Source organism: Carcharodon carcharias, chromosome 8 (genome assembly GCF_017639515.1).
Source record: "Carcharodon carcharias isolate sCarCar2 chromosome 8, sCarCar2.pri, whole genome shotgun sequence".
Lineage (NCBI taxonomy): Eukaryota > Metazoa > Chordata > Chondrichthyes > Lamniformes > Lamnidae > Carcharodon > Carcharodon carcharias.
The window spans coordinates 108,681,235-108,701,232 of record NC_054474.1 but is presented as its reverse complement, the minus strand read 5'-3'; the positions used below and the strand labels follow the sequence as shown (position 1 = coordinate 108,701,232).

The 19,998-nt window shown below is 47.3% G+C and overlaps 1 protein-coding gene across 2 annotated transcripts in view; it reads left to right on the top strand.

Moving 5' to 3' along the window:
- Window positions 1-19,998, top strand: part of grk6 (G protein-coupled receptor kinase 6) — a 655,919-nt gene that overhangs the window by 623,479 nt on the left and 12,442 nt on the right. The window contains exons 12-15 of one of the 2 annotated variants that reach the window (XM_041194282.1): window positions 2,317-2,525; window positions 11,169-11,306; window positions 18,289-18,426; window positions 19,018-19,152. In XM_041194282.1, coding sequence (XP_041050216.1) covers window positions 2,317-2,525; window positions 11,169-11,306; window positions 18,289-18,426; window positions 19,018-19,152 — 620 coding nt within the window. The remainder of the gene's footprint in view (window positions 1-2,316; window positions 2,526-11,168; window positions 11,307-18,288; window positions 18,427-19,017; window positions 19,153-19,998) is intronic. The other variant, XM_041194284.1, reaches the window with a different exon arrangement.

The window sequence follows — 19,998 nt, the reverse complement described above, 5'->3', positions numbered from 1 at the left end:
GTCATCAAAAGGATGTTTCCTTGTGTGGGTGAGTCCAGCAATAGAGGGCAATGTTTTAAAATTAGGGGCCACCCTTTTCGGACAAAGATGAGGAGAATATTTTTCTCTCAGAGCGTTGTGCAACTTTGGAACTCTTTGTCTCAGAAAATGTTAGAAGTAGGGGTCATTGAATATTTTTTAGGCAGAGTTGGATAGCTTCTTATTAGGCAAGGGAATCAAAGGTTATTGGGGTTAGATGGGAATGTGGAATTCAAAGCACAAACAAATAAGCCATGATCTTAATTAATGGTGGAGCAGGCTCGAGGGGCCGAATGGTCCACTGCTGTTCCTATTTCTTATGTTGTCATGTTCTTATTTGATAGAGGTGTATGAGATTATGAAAGATTTAGATAGGGTAGATAAGAAAAAACTGTTCCCATTGGCTGATAGCCAAAGGGACACAGATATAAGGTTTTGGGTAAGAGATGCTGGGGGGATGCGAGGAAGGAATTTTTTACACAGCGTGTGGTAATGACCTGGAACACACTGCCCTTGAGGATGGTGGAAGCAAAAACAATGATTTCAAAAAGAAATTGGATGGGCACTTGAAGTAAATAAACTTGCAGGACTGGGGGACAGAGTGGGGTCATGGGACTGTCTAGATTGTTCTATTGAGAGCTGACATGGACTTAATAGGCTGCATGTCCTCCTGAACTGTAAATTACTCTATAAATCTGCCTCCAGCACACTGTCAGGCAGTCCATTCCAGATTCTAACCATTCTCTGCATTCAATTTTTCCTCATTGCTTCTTTTGCCAATCACCTTAGATCTGTGCCTCTGGTTCTCGATCCTTCCCCAATGGGAACAGTTTCTCCCTATCTACTCTGTCCAAACCCCTCATGATTTTGAATACCTCAAGAAGATCTCGTTTCAACTTTCTTCAAGGAGAACAGCCCTAATTTCTTCAATCTGTCTACATAATTGAAGTTGCTCATCCCTGGAACCATTCTTGTGAATCTTTTCTGTACCCTCTCTAATGCCTTCACGTCCTTTTTAAAGTGTGACACCAGAACTGGATGCAATACTTCAGTTGCAGCTGAACCAGTGTTTTATACGGGTTTAACATAATTTCCTTCCTCAATGCCCCTGTTGACAAAGCCCAGGATACTGTCTGCTTTATTAACCACTTTCTCAATATGTGCTGCCACCTTCAATGAATTAGACACATATACACCCAGGTCCCTCTGCTCCTGCACCCTCTTTAGAATTGTAGTCTTTATTTGATATTGTTTCTCCTCCTTTCAGCCAAAATGAATCACCACACTTCTCTGCATTAAATTCATCTGCCAACTGTCTGCCCATTCCACCAGTCTGTCCATGTCCTCTTGAAGCCTATCTCTATCCAGCTCACAGTTCCCAATATTGCAAAGTTTGTGACACCTGCAGATTGCAGTGCCCTGTACACTCAAGTCAAGGTCATTAATATAAATGAGGAAACGCAGGGATCCTGACAGCAGTCCCTAGGAAACTCTGCTAATTTTCCTTCTTTGTTTAGGCTTGGAGGGCCGAAGGGCCTGTTCTGTGCTGTACTTTTCTCTGTTTGCATCTTCCTCACAACATACATTCCAAACTAACATTGTATTGTATTTTCAACAAAGTTGGATATATTAAACCCAGTCCCTTCATCTAATATAGATTGTAAATAGCTGAGGGCCTAGGACTGATCCTTTTGGTACCTCACCAACTTCAATCTGCCAACCTGAAAATGACCTATTTATTCCTACTCTCTGGTTTTCTGTCCATTAACCAATCATATATCCATGTTAATATATCATCCTCAATCCCATGATATACAACAGCCTTTCATGTGGCACCTTATTGAATGCCTTCTGAAAATCCAAATGTACCACATCAACTGGTTTCCCTTTATCAACCTTGCTGGTTACATCCTCAAAAAACTATAATAGATTGGTATATCAATAAAAAGAGAGAGAGAGAGAGAGAGAGATGCAGAGCACAAACTGGATAAATTCTTAACTTTTTAATCTCTTTAAGCTCTTGAAGGCATTCAATAAGGTGCCACATGAAAGGCTGTTGTATATCATGGGATTGAGGGTGATATATTAACATGGATATATGATTGGTTAATGGACAGAAAACCAGAGAGTAGGAATAAATGGGTCATTTTCAGGTTGGCAGGTTGAAGTTGGTGAGGTACCAAAAGGATCAGTCCTAGGCCCTCAGCTATTTACAATCTATATTAGATGAAGGGACTGGGTGTAATATATCCAGAGCACAAACTGGATGAACTCTTCACTGTTTTTAATCTCTTTAAGCTCCTGAAGTTGTGAAGAATGAACGATATACATTCAGCCCTGATTGGTGGGGTCTAGGTTGTCTCTTGTATGAGATGATTGAAGGACAGTCACCATTTCAACAGCGCAAGAAAAAGATCAAAAGGGAAGAGGTGGAAACCCGGGTCAAGGAAGGACAGGAGACCTACTCTGCCAAGTTCTCGATGGAAGCACGTTCACTGTGTCAGATGGTGAGTCTCCTTCACTACGAAATTCCTGCTGAGTGTTGTGTGTTACCCACGCTGGGAACCAATATGGCAGCAATAACAGGGGAGTCACTGAGACTTTTTCTAAACCTCAAAGTCAACTGATTGATTACAATGGTAAATATGGAAAAGATGTGTAACATTTAATACATTCCAAGTAACTCCTGTTCCTCCAGGGCTATAAACCAGTGAGAGAGAGGGAGTGAGAGTTTGGAGGAGACTTTGGGTCTGCCTGTTACAGAGGTTCAGAGCCACAGGAAACAAAAATCCAGGTGTGACATCACAGGAAAGCTATAAGTTGTTTGGCTGGTGAGTGTTAGGAGCATAGGAAATAGGGTCAGGAGTAGGCCATTCAACCCATCAAGCCTGCTGCACCATTCAGTTAGATCATGGCTAATGATCTACCTCAATGCCATCTTGCTACGCTATTCCCATATCCCTTGATATCCAAAAATCCATCAATCTCTGCTGTGAACATTCTCAATGACTGAGCTTCCACGGCCCTCTGGGGTAGAGAATTCAAAAGATTCACCACCCTCTGACTGAAGAAATTCCTCTTCATCTCAGTCTTAAATGAGACTATGTCCCCTGGATCTAGACCCCTGAGCCAAGGGAAACATCCTCCTGCAACTACCCTGTTGTTATGACCCAACAGTTGGTAAAGGCTGAGTTATTTAAAATCCCAGAGGGAAACTTTAAACAACTGTCATAACCTATATTTTCAACTGGTACATTTGAGGTGCAGCTCTGAATTCAGAAATGAAACCACCAAGCCTCCAGAAGTTTTTATATAAATTAAATACTTATTCATTTAACAAGGATTTAAGCACATACACATCTTCAAATTACGACCATAATAATTTTTAAACAAATCCCCAAATTGATCACTCCCACGTAAATCTTCACCAGAGCAACAATAACTCATAAACTAAACAGACACCAGCCAAAGCACATTTTATCTTACAAATTCAAAATAAGGTTCTTTCAATTTGTTCCTTCGCAGACACACTGGTAGGCTTACAGGCTTAGATCTTATATGCCTCTGACTCACACACAAAACTCTCCTGTATATACCTAGCCTTCCCTTTGAATGTAAATTCTCATTGTATCATCAAGCCCTTTGAACTCCACCTCTTCTAACAATAAAACCCCTTTCATAGAATCAATTTTATTAATAATATATACATATTGCTTGGTGTCTCTTAGCTAGGTGCAAGATTTCACCCCCAGGCTTTGAATAGTTTATTCAGCAAAATACCCTCTACCTACTGTTTACATCTCAAAACCATTATACCTCAAAGCACCCAGACTAGCTTGCTTAATCCAAATAACACACACACACTCACACCCTCAGGCACACTCCCCACTACCTGTCCAATTTAAAATAGTTTCCAATAACATTATCTACATTAATATCTTCATGATACCTGTCGAGCCCTGTAAGAATTTTATACACTTCAATGAGGTCACCTCTCATTCTCCTAATCTCCAGAGAATACAAGCCCAGTCTCCTCAACCTCTCCTCATAGGACGATCCTGCCATTGCCGGGATTAGTCTGGGGACACTCCGTTGCACACCCTCTATGGCAAGTATATCCTTCCTTAGGTAAGGACACCAAAACTGTACACAATACTCCAGGTGCGGTCTCACCAAGGCTCTACAGAACTGCAGCAAGACATCTTTACTCCTGTATTCAAATCTCCTTGCGATGAAGGCCAACATGTCATTTTCCTTCCTAATTGCTTGCTACATCTGCATATTAGCTTTCAGTGACTCATTAACAAGGACACACAGGTCCCTTTGGACATCAACACTTCCCAATTTCTCCCCATTTAAGAAATATTCTGCCTTTCTGTCTTTTCTACCAAAGTGGATAACTTCACATTTTTCCCCATTATATTCTATCACCCATGTTCTTGCTCACTCACTTAGCCTGTCTAAATCCCCTTGAAGTCTCTTTGCATACTCCTCACCACTTATATTCCCACCCAGTTTTGTGTGATCTGCAAACTTGGAAACATTACATTAGGTCCCCACATCCAAATCATTGATATAAATTGTAAATAGCTGGGATCCAAGCACTGATCCTTGTGGTAACCCATTAGTCACAGCCTGCCAACCTGAGAATGATCCATTTAATCCTAGTCTGTTTTCTGTCCATTAACCATAGAAACATAGAAACTAGGAGTAGGTCATTTGGCCCTTCGAGCCTGCTCTGCCATTCATTATGAACATGGCTGATCATCCAACTCAATAGCCTGCTCCCGCTTTCTCCCGATATCCTTTGATCCCTTTTCCCCCAAGAGCTATATCTAACTCCTTCTTGAAAACATAATATTTTGGTCTCAAATACTTTCTGTGGTAACGAATTCCACAGGCTCACCACTCTCTGGGTGAAGAAATTTCTCCTCATCTCAGTACTAAATGGTCTATCGCATAACCTCAGACTGTGACCCCTGGTTCTGGACTCCCCCCTGTGACTGTGACCCCTGGTTCTGGACTCCCCCACCATTGGGAACATCCTTCCTGCATCTACCCTGTCCAGTCGTGTTAGAATTTTATAGGTTTCTATGAGATCCCCCTCATTCTTCTGAACTCCAGCAAATATAATCATAATTAACCCAATCTCTCCTCATATGTTAGTCCCACCATCCCAGGAATCAGACTGGTAAACCTTCGCTGCACTCCCTCTATAGCAAGTACATCCTTCCTCAGGTAAGATCAAAACTGCACACAACGTTCCAGGTGTGGTCTCACCAAGGCCCTGTATAATTGCAGAAAGACATCCCGGTTCCTGTACTCGAATTCTCTGGCTATGAAGGCCAACATACCATTTGCCTTCTTTACCGCCTGCTGCACCTGCATGCTTACCTTCAGCGACTGGTATACAAGGACACCCAGGTCTCGTTGTACATTCCCCTCTCTCAATTTATATCCATTCAGATAATCTGCCTTCCTGTTTTTGCTACCAAAACGGATAACCTCACATTTATCCAAATTATACTGCATCTGCCATGCATTTGCCCACTCACTCAGCTTTTCCAAATCACACTGAAGCATCTCTGCATCACCCTCACAGCTCACCCTCCCACCCAGCTTTGTGTCATTTGCAAATTTGGAGATATTACATCTAATTCCCTCATCTAAATCATTAATATATATTGTGAATAACTGGGGTCCCAATTCTCATCCAGTGTATTACCCACAATCCTATGTGCTCTAATTTTGTTTACTAATCTCTTGTGTGGGATCTTATCAAAAGCTTTCTGAAAATCCAAATACACCACATCCACTGCTTCCCCTTTATCTATTCTGCTAGTTACATCCTCAGAAAAACTCCAACAGATTTGTCAAACATGATTTTCCTTTCATAAATCCATGTTGACTCTGCCTAATCCTACCATTATTTTCTAAGTGTTCAGTTATCACACCCTTTATAATAGATTCTAGCACTCTCCCTACTACTAATGTCAGGCTAATAAGTCTGTAATTCCTTGTTTTCTCTCTCCCTCCTTTCTTAAACAGTGGGATTACATTTGCTACCTTCCAATCTGCAGGAACCGTTCCACAATACATAGAGTTTTGGAAGATGATCACCAAGACATTCACATCTCTGCAGCCACATCTTTCAACACTCTGGGATGTAGATTCAACAATTTTAAGGATCTTTGTTCAGTTTTTAAAATTTTAAAAATAGCAATGAGACATCTATATATTTTATAAAAATATACAGTGTGAGATAATATCAAACTTAAAGAAAAAGCATATCATCATGCAAAGACAGATGGCAGGTCACAAGATTGGACAGAATATAAGGAACAGCAAAGAATAACTAAAATATTAATGAGGAGGGAAAAATTAGAGTACAAGAGAAAGCTGGCTAAAAATATAAAGACAGATAATAAGAGTTTCTATAGATATTTAAATAAGAAAAGAGCTAACAAAGTGAGCATTGGTCCCATAGAAAGTGAGTCTGTGGAATTGATAATGGAAAACAAGGAAATAGCAGGTGAATTGAACAGGTGTTTTGCACTGGTTTTCACTATAGAGGATTTGAGTAACACCCCAGGAGTAGCTGTAAATCAGGAAATGGAAGGGAGTGAGGAACTCAGGGAAATTGCAATCACCTGGAATGTGGTACTGAGCAAATTGTTGGAGCTGCGAGCTGTTAAGTCCCCGGATCCTAATGGACTTCATTCTAGGGCCTTAAATGAAGTGACTAGTGAGATAGTTGATGCACTGATTTTAATTTTCCAAAATTCTCTAGACTCGGGGTAGGTTCCATTAGATTGGAAAACAGCAAATGTAACTCCTTTATTCAAAATAGAGGGAAACAGAAAGCAGGAAACTACAGGCCAATTAGCCTAACATCCTGTCATAGGGAAAATATTAGAAGCTATTATTAAAGATGTTATAGCAGGGCACTAAGAAAAAATCAAGGCAATCAGGCAGAGTCAACATGGTTTTGTAAAAGGAAAATCATGTTTAATCAATTTATCGGAGTTCTTTGAAGGAGTCACATGTGCTGTTGATAAAGGGGAACTGGTGGATGTACTATACTTAGATTTCCAGAAAGCATTTGAAAAGGTGCCACATCAAAGATTATTGCAGAAAACAAAAGTTCATGGTGTTGGGGGTAACATATTGGCATGGATAGAAGATAACTGGCTAACAGGAAACAGGAAGTATCCATAAATATGTATTTTTCAGGTTAGCAAGATGTAACGAGTGTTGTGTCACAAGGATCAGTGCTGGGACCTCAACTATTCACAATTTATATAAAGTAGTTGGATTAAGGGATCAGTGATATGCTTACTAAATTTGCTGATGACACAAAGATAGCTAGGGAAGTAAGTTGTGAAGGGCACATAAAGAAGGGGCATAGATTGGTTAAGTGAGTGGGCAAATATCTGGCAAATGGAATATAATGTTGGAAAATGTGAAAATATCCATTTTGGCAGGAAGAATAAAAGGGAAGCTTATTATCTAAATCATGAGAGGTTGCAGAGCTCAGAGATTCAGAGGGACCTGGGTGTCCTAGTGCGTGAATCTCAAAAGGTTATAATGCAGTACAGCAGGTAATTAGGAAAACTAATAGAATGTTATCATTAATTGTGAGGGGAATTGATTACAAAAGTAGGGAGGTTATGCTTCAGTTCTACAGGGCATTGGTGGCAGCACATTTGGAGTACTGTGTACAGTATTGGTCTCCTTATTGAAGGAAGGACGTAACTGCATTGGAAGCAGTTCAGAGAAGGTTTACCAGTCTAATGCCAGGAATGGGTAGGTTGCCTTATGAGGAAAGGTTGGACAGGTTAGGCTTGCATCCGCTGGAATTTAGAAGAGTAAGAGACAATTTGATTGAAACCTTTAAGATCCTGAGGGGTCTTGACAGGGTGGATGCAGAGAGGATGTTTCCTCTTGTGGGAGAATCTAGAACGAGGGGTCACTGTTTAAAAATAAGGGGTCGCTCATTTAAGACAGAGATGAGGAGAATATATTTTCTCTCAGAGTGTCCTGAGTCTCTGGAACTCTCTTCCTCAAAAGGCGGTGGAAGCAGAGTCTTTGAATATTTTAAAGGCAGAGCTAGATAGATTCTTGATTAACAAGGGGGTGAAAGGTTATCAAGAATAAGCTGCAAGTTACAGTCAGATCAGCTGTGATCTTATTGAATGGTAGAGCAGGCTCGAGGGGCCGAATGGCCTAGTCCTGCTCCTAACATGTATTTTTGTATTTAATAAAGCATGCAGTATACTGGGCTTTATTAATAGTGGCATAGAATACAAGAGCAGGATTAGCTTAACTTCTACAAACATAGAAAAAAAAATGGGAACAGGAGTAGGTCATAGTTGGGAGGGCGGGTCATTGCCTGGCACTTGTGTCGCACAAATGATACTTTCCACTTGTCAGCCACATTGGGGTTGGTGGGAGGGGTTGGAGCAGGAGGGTGGGTTTGGGTGAGGAGGGGTTGTTGGAGAGGGGAGATCTGGGTGGGATAGGTTTGTGGGGGAGAGTTGGAGAGAGTGGGTTTAGCTGGACAGGGGTTGGTGCGGGGGTGGGGGGTGGGTATGAGGGGCAGGGATTTGGAGGATGGGCCTGAAGGGGAAGGGTTGGGAGGGTGGGCCTGAGGGGGAGGGGTTGGGAGGGTGGACCTGAGGGGGAGGGGTTGTGAGAGTGGGCCTGAGGGGGAGGGGTTGGGAGGGTGGACCTGAGGGGGAGGGGTTGTGAGAGTGGGCCTGAGGGGGAGGGGTTGGGAGGGTGGGCCTGAGGGGGAGGGGTTGGGAGGGTGGGTCTGTGGGGGAGGGGTTGGGAGGGTGGGCCTGAGGGGGAGGGGTTGAGAGGGTGGGTCTGTGGGGGAGGGGTTAGGAGAGTGAGTCTGTTGGGGAGGGGTTGGGAAGGTGGGCCTGAGCTTGAGGGGTTGGGAGGGTGGGTCTGTGGGGGAGGGGTTGGGAGGGTGGGTCTGTGGGAGAGGGGTTGGGAGGGTGGGCCTGAGGGGGAGGGGTTGGGAGGGTGGGTCTGTGGGGGAGGGGTTGGGAGAGTGAGTCTGTTGGGGAGGGGTTGGGAGGGTGGGTCTGTGGGAGAGGCGTTGGGAGGGTGGGCCTGAGCTTGAGGGGTTGGGAGGGTGAGTCTGTGGGGGAGGGGTTGGGAGGGTGGGCCTGAGCTTGAGGGGTTGGGAGGGTGAGTCTGTGGGGGAGGGGTTGGGAGGGTGGGCCTGAGTTTGAGGGGTTGGGAGGGTGGGCCTGAGTTTGAGGGGTTGGGAGGGTGGGTCTGTGGGGGAGGGGTTGGGAGGGTGGGTCTGTGGGAGAGGGGTTGGGAGGGTGGGCCTGAGGGGGAGGGGTTGGGAAAGTGAGTCTGTGGGGGAGGGGTTGGGAGGGTGGGCCTGAGCTTGAGGGGTTGGGAGGGTGGGTCTGTGGGGGAGGGGTTGGGAGGGTGGGTCTGTGGGAGAGGGGTTGGGAGGGTGGGCCTGAGGGGGAGGGGTTGGGAGGGTGGGCCTGAGGGGGAGGGGTTGGGAGGGTGGGCCTGAGGGGGAGGGGTTGGGAGGGTGGGTCTGTGGGGGAGGGGTTGGGAAAGTGAGTCTGTTGGGGAGGGGTTGGGAGGGTGGGCCTGAGCTTGAGGGGTTGGGAGGGTGGGTCTGAGCTTGAGGGGTTGGGAGGGTGGGCCTGAGGGGGAGGGGTTGGGAGGGTGGGCCTGAGCTTGAGGAGTTGGGAGGGTGGGTCTGTGGGGGAGGGGTTGGGAGGGTGGGCCTGAGCTTGAGGAGTTGGGAGGGTGGGTCTGTTGGGGAGGGGTTGGGAGGGTGGGCCTGAGCTTGAGGGGTTGGGAGGGTGGGTCTGTGGGGGAGGGGTTGGGAGGGTGGGTCTGTGGGAGAGGGGTTGGAAGGGTGGGCCTGAGGGGGAGGGGTTGGGAGGGTGGGCCTGTGGGGGAGGGGTTGGGAGGGTGGGTCTGTGGGGGAGGGGTTGGGAGGGTGGGCCTGAGGGGGAGGGGTTGAGAGGGTGGGTCTGTGGGGGAGGGGTTGGGAGAGTGAGTCTGTTGGGGAGGGGTTGGGAGGGTGGGCCTGAGCTTGAGGGGTTGGGAGGGTGGGTCTGTGGGGGAGGGGTTGGGAGGGTGGGTCTGTGGGAGAGGCGTTGGGAGGGTGGGCCTGAGTTTGAGGGGTTGGGAGGGTGAGTCTGTGGGGGAGGGGTTGGGAGGGTGGGCCTGAGCTTGAGGGGTTGGGAGGGTGAGTCTGTGGGGGAGGGGTTGGGCGGGTGGGCCTGAGTTTGAGGGGTTGGGAGGGTGGGCCTGAGTTTGAGGGGTTGGGAGGGTGGGTCTGTGGGGGAGGGGTTGGGAGGGTGGGTCTGTGGGGGAGGGGTTGGGAGGGTGGGTCTGTGGGGGAGAAGGAGGGAGGGTGGGCCTGAGCTTGAGGGATTGGGAGGGTGGGCCTGAACTTGAGGGGTTGGGAGGGTGGGCCTGAGGGGGAGGGGTTGGGAGGGTGGGCCTGAGCTTGAGGGGTTGGGAGGGTGGGTCTGTGGGGGAGGGGTTGGGAGGGTGGGCCTGAGCTTGAGGAGTTGGGAGGGTGGGTCTGTGGGGGAGGGGTTGGGAGGGTGGGCCTGATCTTGAGGGGTTGGGAGGGTGGGCCTGTGGGGGATGGGTTGGGAGGGTGGGCCTGTGGGGGAGGGGTTAGGAGGGTGGGCCTGAGCTTGAGGGGTTGGGAGGGTGGGCCTGAGGGGGAGGGGTTGGGAGGATGGGCCTGAGCTTGAGGGGTAGGGAGGGTGGGTCTGTGGGGGAGGGGTTGGGAGGGTGGGCCTGAGTTTGAGGAGTTGGGAGGGTGGGTCTGTGGGGGAGGGGTTGGGAGGGTGGGCCTGAGCTTGAGGAGTTGGGAGGGTGGGTCTGTGGGGGAGGGGTTGGGAGGGTGGGCCTGAGCTTGAGGGGTTGGGAGAGTGGGCCTGTGGGGGATGGGTTGGGAGGGTGGGCCTGTGGGGGAGGGGTTGGGAGGGTGGGCCTGTGGGGGAGCGGTTAGGAGGGTGGGCCTGAGCTTGAGGGGTTGGGAGGGTGAGTCTGTTGGGGAGGGGTTGGGATGGTGGGCCTGCAGGGGAGGAGTAAGTGTGTTTCTGCGTAAAGATGGCAGCTGATGACACTCACTGTTTCCACAGTTACTAAGGAAAGACCCGCAAGAACGATTGGGCTGCTGTGGGAGGGGCTCATCCGACATAAAAGAGCACCCCCTGCTTCAGAACATTAACTTCAAACGGCTGGAAGCAGGAATGGTGCCATCTCCATTTGTACCTGATGTAAGGTCCTCATTTACAACCTTCCCTCCCTTACCCACAAGTAAATGAAGGTAAATGACCTGTAGGCAGTCACAGTCAGTAAGGCTGGAGAGAAAAATGCAAGTGGGGCAGATTATAGGTGAGCAGGAGTGGGTGCAGGAGGGGATGAGGCAGGAGTGAGGGTAGGGATTTGGGGAAGAGGGTGGGAATTTGGGGAAGAGGATGGAGAGTGGGGAAGAGGGTGGGGTGTTGGAGAGGGGTTGAGGAAGAGGGTGGGGCATTAGGGAGGGGTTGGGGCATTGGGGAGGGGGTGGGAAAGGGGTTGCAATGTTGGGAAGATAGTGGGGAGTTGGGGGGCAGAAAAAGGACAATGTTGGGAGGGTGCAAAGAGGTGGGCAGAGGTGAGAGTGAGGTCAGAGTATGACGGTAGTTGGAGGAAGAGGCATTTTGTTTAAGTTAAAGTACATAAATGAGATGTGGGCTTCGCTGGCTGGGCCAGCATTATTGCCCATCCCTAGTTGCCCTTGAGGTGTTGGTGAGTTGCCTTCTTGAACCGCTGCAGTCCCTGTGGTGTAGGCATACCTACAATGCTGTTAGGAAGAGAGTTCCAGATTTTGACTCAGCAACAGTGAAGGAACAGTGATATATTTCCTAGTCAGGATGGTGAGTGACTTGGAGGGGAACTTCCAGGTGGTGGTGTTCCCATCTATCTGCTGCCCTTGTCCTTCTAGATGGTAGTGGTCATGGATTTGGAAGGTGCTGTCTAAGGAGTCTTGGTGAATTCCTGCAGTGCATCTTGTAGATGGTATACACTGCTGCTACTGTGCGCCAGTGGTGGAGGGAGTGAATTTTTGTGGATATGGTGCCAATCAAGTGGACTGCTTTGTCCTGGATGGTGTTGAGCTTCTTGAATGTTGAGGGAGCTGCACTCATCCAGGCAAGTGGGGAGTATTCCATCACATTCCTGACTTGTGCCTTGTAGATGGTGGACTGGCTCTGGGGAGTCAGGAGGTGAGTTACTCATCACAGGATTCCAAGCCTCTGACCTGCTCTTGTAGCCACAGTATTTATATGGCTAGCCCAGTTCAGATTCTGGTCAATGGTAACCCCAGGGGGATTCAACGATAGTAATGTCATTGAACATCAAGAAGCGATGGTTAGTATCTCTCTTGTTGAGGATGGTCATTGCCTGACACTTGTGTGGCACGACTGTTACTTGCCACTTGTCAGGCCAAGCCTGGATTTTGTCCAGGTCTTGCTGCATTTGGACATGGACTGCTTCAGTATGTGAGGAGTTGCGAATGGTGCTGAACATTGTGCAATCATCAGCGAATATCCCCATTTCTGACCTTATGCAGAGAAGATCAAGAAACGTAGGGGTCTATAAAACTTCCCAGTAAGTAAGATTTGGGTTGGGTAGAGTATAAATCAGGAAAGGAGAGGTCAATTTAATGGGGGTAATGGAGTTACAGAGGAATAGAGGTTGATGGAGTAGAGAAGGATTTCCGAGAGTTGTGGTAGAGACGTTGCATATTTTAAAGGAAAATTGGATGAACAATTGAAGTAGAAGAAGAGAGCGGAATTAGCTTGAGATTGATACAGGGCTACGGGGATAGAGTGGGTCAGTGGGATTAGTTTGGGATTGATACACGGATATGGGGAGAGGGTGGGGCAGTGGGTTTAGTGTGGGATTGATACAGGGCTTTGGGGAGAGAGTGGGGCAGTGGGATCAGTTTGGGATTAATACAGGGCGATGGGGAAAGAGCAGGGCAGTGGGATTAATTTAGTTTTGACACAGGTTTATGGGGAGAGTGTGGGCCAGTGGGATTAATTTAGTATTGATACAGGGATATGGGGAAAAAGTGGGGCAGTGGGATTCGTTTGGGATTGATATAGGGTAATGGGGAGGGAGCGGGGCAGTGGGATTCGTTTGGGATTGATTCAGGTTTAAAGGAAGAGAGCGGGGCAGTGAGATTAGTTTGGGATTGGTACAGGTCTATGGGAAAAGAGTGGGGCAATGGGATTAATTTGGTATTGATACAGGTCTTTGGGGAGATAGTGGGACATTGGCATTAGTTTGGGATTGATACAGGGCTATTAGGAGAGAGCGGGGCAGTGGGATTAGTTTGGGATTGGTACAGGTCTATTGGGAGAGAGTGGGGCTGTGGGATTAGTTTGGGACTAACACAGGGCTATGGGGAGAGAGTGGGGCAGTGGTACTAGTTTGGGATTGATACAGTGCCATGGGGAGGGAGCAGGCCGGTGGGATTAGTTTGGGATTGATTCATGTTAAAAGGATGAGAGCGGGGCAGTGGGATTAGTTTAGTATTGACACAGGCCTACGGGGAGAGAGTGGGGCTGTGGGATTAGTTTGGGACTGATACAGGGATATGAGGAGAGGGTGGAGCAGTGGGATTAGTTTTGGATGGCTACAGGACTATGGCAAAAGAGTGGGGCAGTGGTATTACTTTGGGATTGATACAGAGATATGGGGAGAGAGCGGGGCAGTGGGATTAGTTTGGCATTGATACATGGTTATGGGGGGAATGCGGAGCAGTGGGATTATTTTCGGATTGATACAGGTCTATGGGGAGAGAGTGGGCCAGTGCAATTCATTTGAGATTGATACAGGGCTATGGAGAGAGCGCGGGACAGTGGGATTAGTTTGGGATTGATACAGGGATATGGGTTGAGAGTGGGTCTGTTGGATTAGGTTGGGATTGATACAGGGTGATGAGGAGTGAGGGGGGCAGTTGGATTAGTTTGGGATTGATGCAGGGCTATGGAGAGATGGCAGGTCTGTGGGTTTAGTTTGGGATTGATACAGGTCTATGGAGCGAGGCTGGGACTGTGGCATTAGTTTCAAAATAATGCAGGGCTATGGGGATTGTCCAGTGGGATTAGTTTGGAATTGATACAGGGACATAAGGAGAGAGTGGGCCTGTTGGATTAGTTTGGGATTGATACAGGGCGATGGGGAGGGAGCAGGCCAGTGGGATTAGTTTGGGATTGATTCAGGTTAAAAGGAAGAGAGCGGGGCAGTGGGATTAATTTGGGATTGATACATGTTTACTGGGAGAGACTGGAGCAGTGGGATTAGTTTGGGATTGATATATGATTATGGGGGGAGAGCTGGGCAGTGAGATTATTTTGGGATTGATACAGGTCTATGGAGAGAGGGTGGGGCAGTGGAATTCATTTGGGATTGATACAGGGCAATGGAGAGGGAGCAGGCCAGTGGGATTAGTTTGGGATTGATTCATTTTAAAAGGAAGAGAGCGGGGCAGTGGGATTAGTTTAGTATTGACACAGGTTTACGGGGAGAGAGTGGGGTAATGGGATTAATTTGGGACTGATACAAGGATATGAGGAGAGAGTGTGGCAGTGGGATTATTTTGGGATTGATACATGGTTATGGGGGGAGTGCGGAGCAGTGGGATTATTTTGGGATTGATACAGGTCTATGGGGAGATAGTGGGGCAATGCGATTCGTTTGGGATTGATACAGGGCTTTGGAGAGAGCACGGGACTGTGGGATTAGTTTGGGATTGATACAGGGTTATAAGGAGAGAGCGGGGCAGTGGGATTAGTTTGGGATTGATAGAGGGCGATGGGGAGGGAGCCGGCCAGTGGGATTAGTTTGGGATTGATATATGGTTATGGGGGGAGAGCGGGGCAGTGAGATTATTTTGGGATTGATACAGGTCTATGGAGAGAGAATAGGGCAGTGGGATTCGTTTGGGATTGGTACAGGTCTATTGGGGGAGTGTGTGGCAGTGGTATTAGTTTGGGATTAATGCAGTGATATGGGGAGAGAGCGGGGCAGTGGGATTAGTCTGGGATTAATATAGGTCTATGGGGAGAGAATGGGGCATTGGGATTCGTTTGGGATTGATACATGATTATGGGGGGAGAGCAGGGCAGTGGAATTATTTTGGGATTGATACATGGTTATGGGAGGAGAGCGGGGCAGTGGGATTATTTTGGGATGGATACACGTCTATGGGGAGAGAATGGGGCAGTGGCATTCGTTTGGGATTGATACAGGGATATGGGGAGAAAGTGGCACAGTGGGATTAGTTTGGGAATGATGCAGATCTATGAGGAGAGGGTGGGGCAGTGGGGTTAGTTTGTGATTGATACAGGGTGATGAGGAGAGAGCAGCACAGTGGGAATATTTACTCTGACTCTGAATAACAATCTTTACTCTCACTCTGTGCTTTGTGTTGAAGCCAGTTCACGATCCATTCTGCCACTTGTCCCCTGATTCCACAATCTCTGACCTTACTGGTTGGATTGTTATGTGGTGCCTTCTGGACAATTAAATACATCTAGTGCAATTACAGTTGCCTACTCTGTTACGTCTTCATAAAATTCAGTAACGTTGGTTAAATAATATTTTCCCTTTTGAAATCCATGCCAACTATTTATTATTATATTTTAGGTTTCTAGACATTTTCCTGTTCTTTCCTTTAGTTGGGATTCTATTCAATTTCCCAGCACTGATGTTAAACTGACTGCTCTATAGCTCCCGGGACATGACTGATCTTTTTAAAATAAAGGAATTATATTAGCTATCCACCAGCCCTCTGAATTGTTAAAATGAAATATTAAAAATTTGTAATAATATCTTTTCTACCTTTTTCCTAGATTCTTTTAAAATGAGATGATGCAATCCATCTCCTCAAGAGGCTTTATCCTCTTTAAATTTGTTTATTAAATATTTCAACTCTTTGTGTTTTACATGTGATTATCATTTTCAATCCCAACTTCTGATGTCATGTTTGCCTGATCTGTCTTCCTGGTAAATACTGAAGCAAATTAATGATTTAATATTTCAAGCATTTTGCTGCCTGTGATTTTATCCAGGTTATGCCTTAAGTGGTCCCCATGCCTTACTTCATTGTATTTGTTTGTCTGTGGGATATTTTACTATCTTGTTTTAGTTTCTTCATAATTAAATCCTAATTGCTATTTGCCTTCCTAACTGTTTTTTGACTTCTCTCCTAATCTATTTGTATTCTCTCTTTTCATGCTCTCCTTTTTGTGTCTTTGTAGATAGTGTACACCTCCTTCCTAATACTCAATTTTTCCCTTATATCTTTATTTGTCCATGGAGTCGCAGGAATGAATACTTTGCTCTTGTGCATTGGAATCTATTTGCGGTGCACTCTGTTGAACACTCTTTGAAATCTTTCCCATTGTCCTAAAGCGTTGTTTGTCAATATTGTCTATTTTATTTTCCTAAATTGTATTCCTAGCCAATCAAACTCAGCTCTTCTCCAATATCTTAACCTGCTCTTTGCTCTGCATATCTCCTTCTCAACTTTTATCCTAATGGCAAGAAACATCCCCCCAGTTCGCCGACGTGTAAAATGATGCGGAATGACCTCAGGTTGAACTCCTGACACCATCCCGTGTCATTTGCATTTTCAGGTCGGCGGAGGTGCAGCCGAGTCAGCTGTGCGCCCACCGACCTGTCAATGGCCTATTGAGGTCATTCAAAAAGCAATTAAAGCAATTAGTGGACCTATCCACTGGCAGCTACCTGAAAAAGCATGAAACCTCATCCATGGGCGGGATGAGGTTTCATGACTGAATTAAAAAATTAAGATTCACTTTTACTTAAAGTTATGTCCATGTCCCAACTCATGTAACATTGCCACAAGAGGGGACATGGATGGTGAATGAAATTTTCACTGGAGTAACTTTTTTACTTTGGGAACTGATCTCCCTGAGGCAGCACATAGTCTCAGGGAGATCAGAGCGCTCCTTTGTTTAATTGGCCCGCCCACTAAAAATGGGGGCACCCCCTGATCAGGGGCACCGATCAGAGGGCCGCCCACCCACACCCGCCCCCGCATTGCGGGGGGGGGGGGGGGAAATTTTGCCCAATGTGTATTATATTATGGTGACTATTGCCTAGATGCTCCACTACTTTTATTGCTCTTATCTGCACTGCTCCATTGCCTATTACTAAATTTGATTATGAATCCTCCCTCCTTAGGCTTCTTACATACTGGGTTAGAAAGGAGTTCTGTACACATTGTAGAAACTCCATTCCTTTAGCCCCGTTACCTACCTCTCTGGCCAATTAATTTTGGAGTATTTGAAATGCCCCGTTATTGTTTTCTTATATTTTGTTTACTTATCTCCTTAAATTTCCCTGTATATTTCTTCTTCTACCTCCCTTCCAATAGTCGGTGGTCTGTAGACTAAATGGATCAGTGTAACTGATCTTTTATTAACATTTTATCTCTGTCCACGTGGAATGGACCACTCAGCCCCTTGAGTCTGTTCTGTCATTTAAGTTCATGGCTGGCCTGTGACCTAACTCCATGATACCCATTTTAGCCTGTATCTCTTCATACCTTTGGTTAACAAAAATCTACCAATCCCAGGTTTAAAATTAACAATTTATCCAGCATCGATTGCCACTTATGGAAGAGAGTTCCAAACTTTGTGTGTAGAAGTGTTTCCTAATTTCATTCCTGAAAGGTCTAGTTTTAGACTCTGTCCCCTTGTCCTGAACTCCCTGACCAGAGGAAACAGTTTCTCTCCATTGACTCTATCCGTCCCCCTCAATATCTTCAAAACTTTGATCAAATCTCTCCCTTAACCTTCTATATGCCAAGGAATTCAACTCTAGTATTTTTTAATCTCTCGTAATTTAATACTTTAAATATCATTTTAGCAAACCCACATCACACTCATTGCAAGGTTAATATTCCTACAGTATGATGTCCAGAACTGCCTACAGCTCATCAGATTTTGTATATCTGAAATATGGCTTCTAGTCACCTTGAGTTCTATTCCTCGAGATAGAAAGGCCCACATTTCAATAGCATTTCACTAAACTGCATGATTATTTTCTGTCTTCATGTGGCATTTTACTGATCTATGTACATGGACCCCTACAGCGTTAGATTATTCTGAGCTAGTATTACTCTGCCCCTGTATTTCCTTACTCCTCATCGGGCTGCCATTCACTCTCTTTCTCCAGCCACAAGCGATCTACTGCAAGGATGTGTTGGACATTGAGCAGTTCTCAACAGTGAAGGGAGTGGAGCTAGAACCCACAGACAACAATTTCTACACCAGGTTTGCCACAGGGTCTGTCTCCATTCCCTGGCAAAATGAGGTAAATGAAGTTAAAAACAGAAAGACGCTATTCGGCCTATTGAGTCCATATCAGCTCTCTGTATAGTCAGCCTGGCTCCTCCACAGGAAAGGTCAAAATGCGGTGGTCAGTAACAACTCACCATAGGATCCAAGAGCTGCTTCACTGCCCAGTGTCCACATTGAGCTCAACACACTGAACGAACTGCCTTACATTACAGAGAGTACCGCCCCCCCCAACAAATCAGTCCCACAGGCTTTACACCCCTCCCCCACAAATCAGACCCACAGGCTTTACACCCCTCCCCCGCAAATCAGACCCACAGGCTTTACACCCCTCCCCCGCAAATCAGACCCACAGGCTTTAAACCCCTCCCCCGCAAATCAGACCCACAGGCTTTACACCCCTCCCCCGCAAATCAGACCCACAGGCTTTACACCCCTCCCCCGCAAATCAGACCCACAGGCTTTACACACACTCCCCACCCTCAGTCCCACAGGCTTTACACCCCTCCCCCGCAAATCAGACCCACAGGCTTTACACACACTCCCCACCCTCAGTTGCTGCTGATGTTGTTTTGTTGCTGTGTCTCACCGTGTGTTTGGTTTTCAGATGATTGAGATGGATTGTTTCAGTGAACTGAATGTTTTTGGGAGTGACGGCTCGGTTCCCCCTGACCTGGACTGGAGGGGGCAGCCTGAGCCCCCGCCCAGGAAGGGATTACTGCAGCGTCTCTTCAGTCGACAGGTGAGTCTCCTTCCACTGTCTGGGAAGGCTGAGTGAGGGATCGGGATTTTACAGAGATCATCATTCAGGCACTGCTAACGGTTCACATCAACAGGAAATACATTCAGGGAAGCAGACTGCCATCTATCTCTGTTACCATCACATTCCTGAAATATTTCACACAATAACCAGTAAACTCCAGAATCTCTCACCCCCAACCACCCCACCCTCATTCTCACCGTACAGCTGAAGATTACCCAGTCCATCAATATTCTCTCCACCTCCTGCCTCCCCCTCTCACCCCTCCCCATCTCACCCCTCCCACTCGCTCCTCTCACCCGCTCGCCCCTCACCCGCTCACCCCTCACCCGCTCGCCCCTCTCCCGCTCGCCCCTCTCCCTCTCGCCCCTCACCCGCTCGCCCCCTCACCCGCTCGCCCCTCACCCGCTCGCCCCTCACCCGCTCACCCCTCAACCTCTCACCCCTCAACCTCTCACCCCTCCCCCTCTCACCCCTCCCCCCTCTCACCTGGTCGCATCACACCCGCTCGCCCCTCACCCGCTCGTCCCCCTCCCACTCCCCCCTCCCATCACCCTCCCCTTTCCCCTCTCACACTTTCCCTTCTCACTTTCCCTTCTCACACTTTCCCTTCTCACACTTTCCCTTCTCACACTTTCCCCTCTCACCCCTTCCCCTCTCACCCCTCCCCCTCTCAGCCCTCATCCTCTCACGCACTCGCCCTCACTCGCGCGCCACTCTCCCATCACCCCTTCCCCGCTCGCCCTCTCACCTGCTCCCCCTCTCACCCGCTCCCCCTCTCAACCCTCCCCCTCATCTGCTCGCATCACACCCGCTCTCCCCTCACCC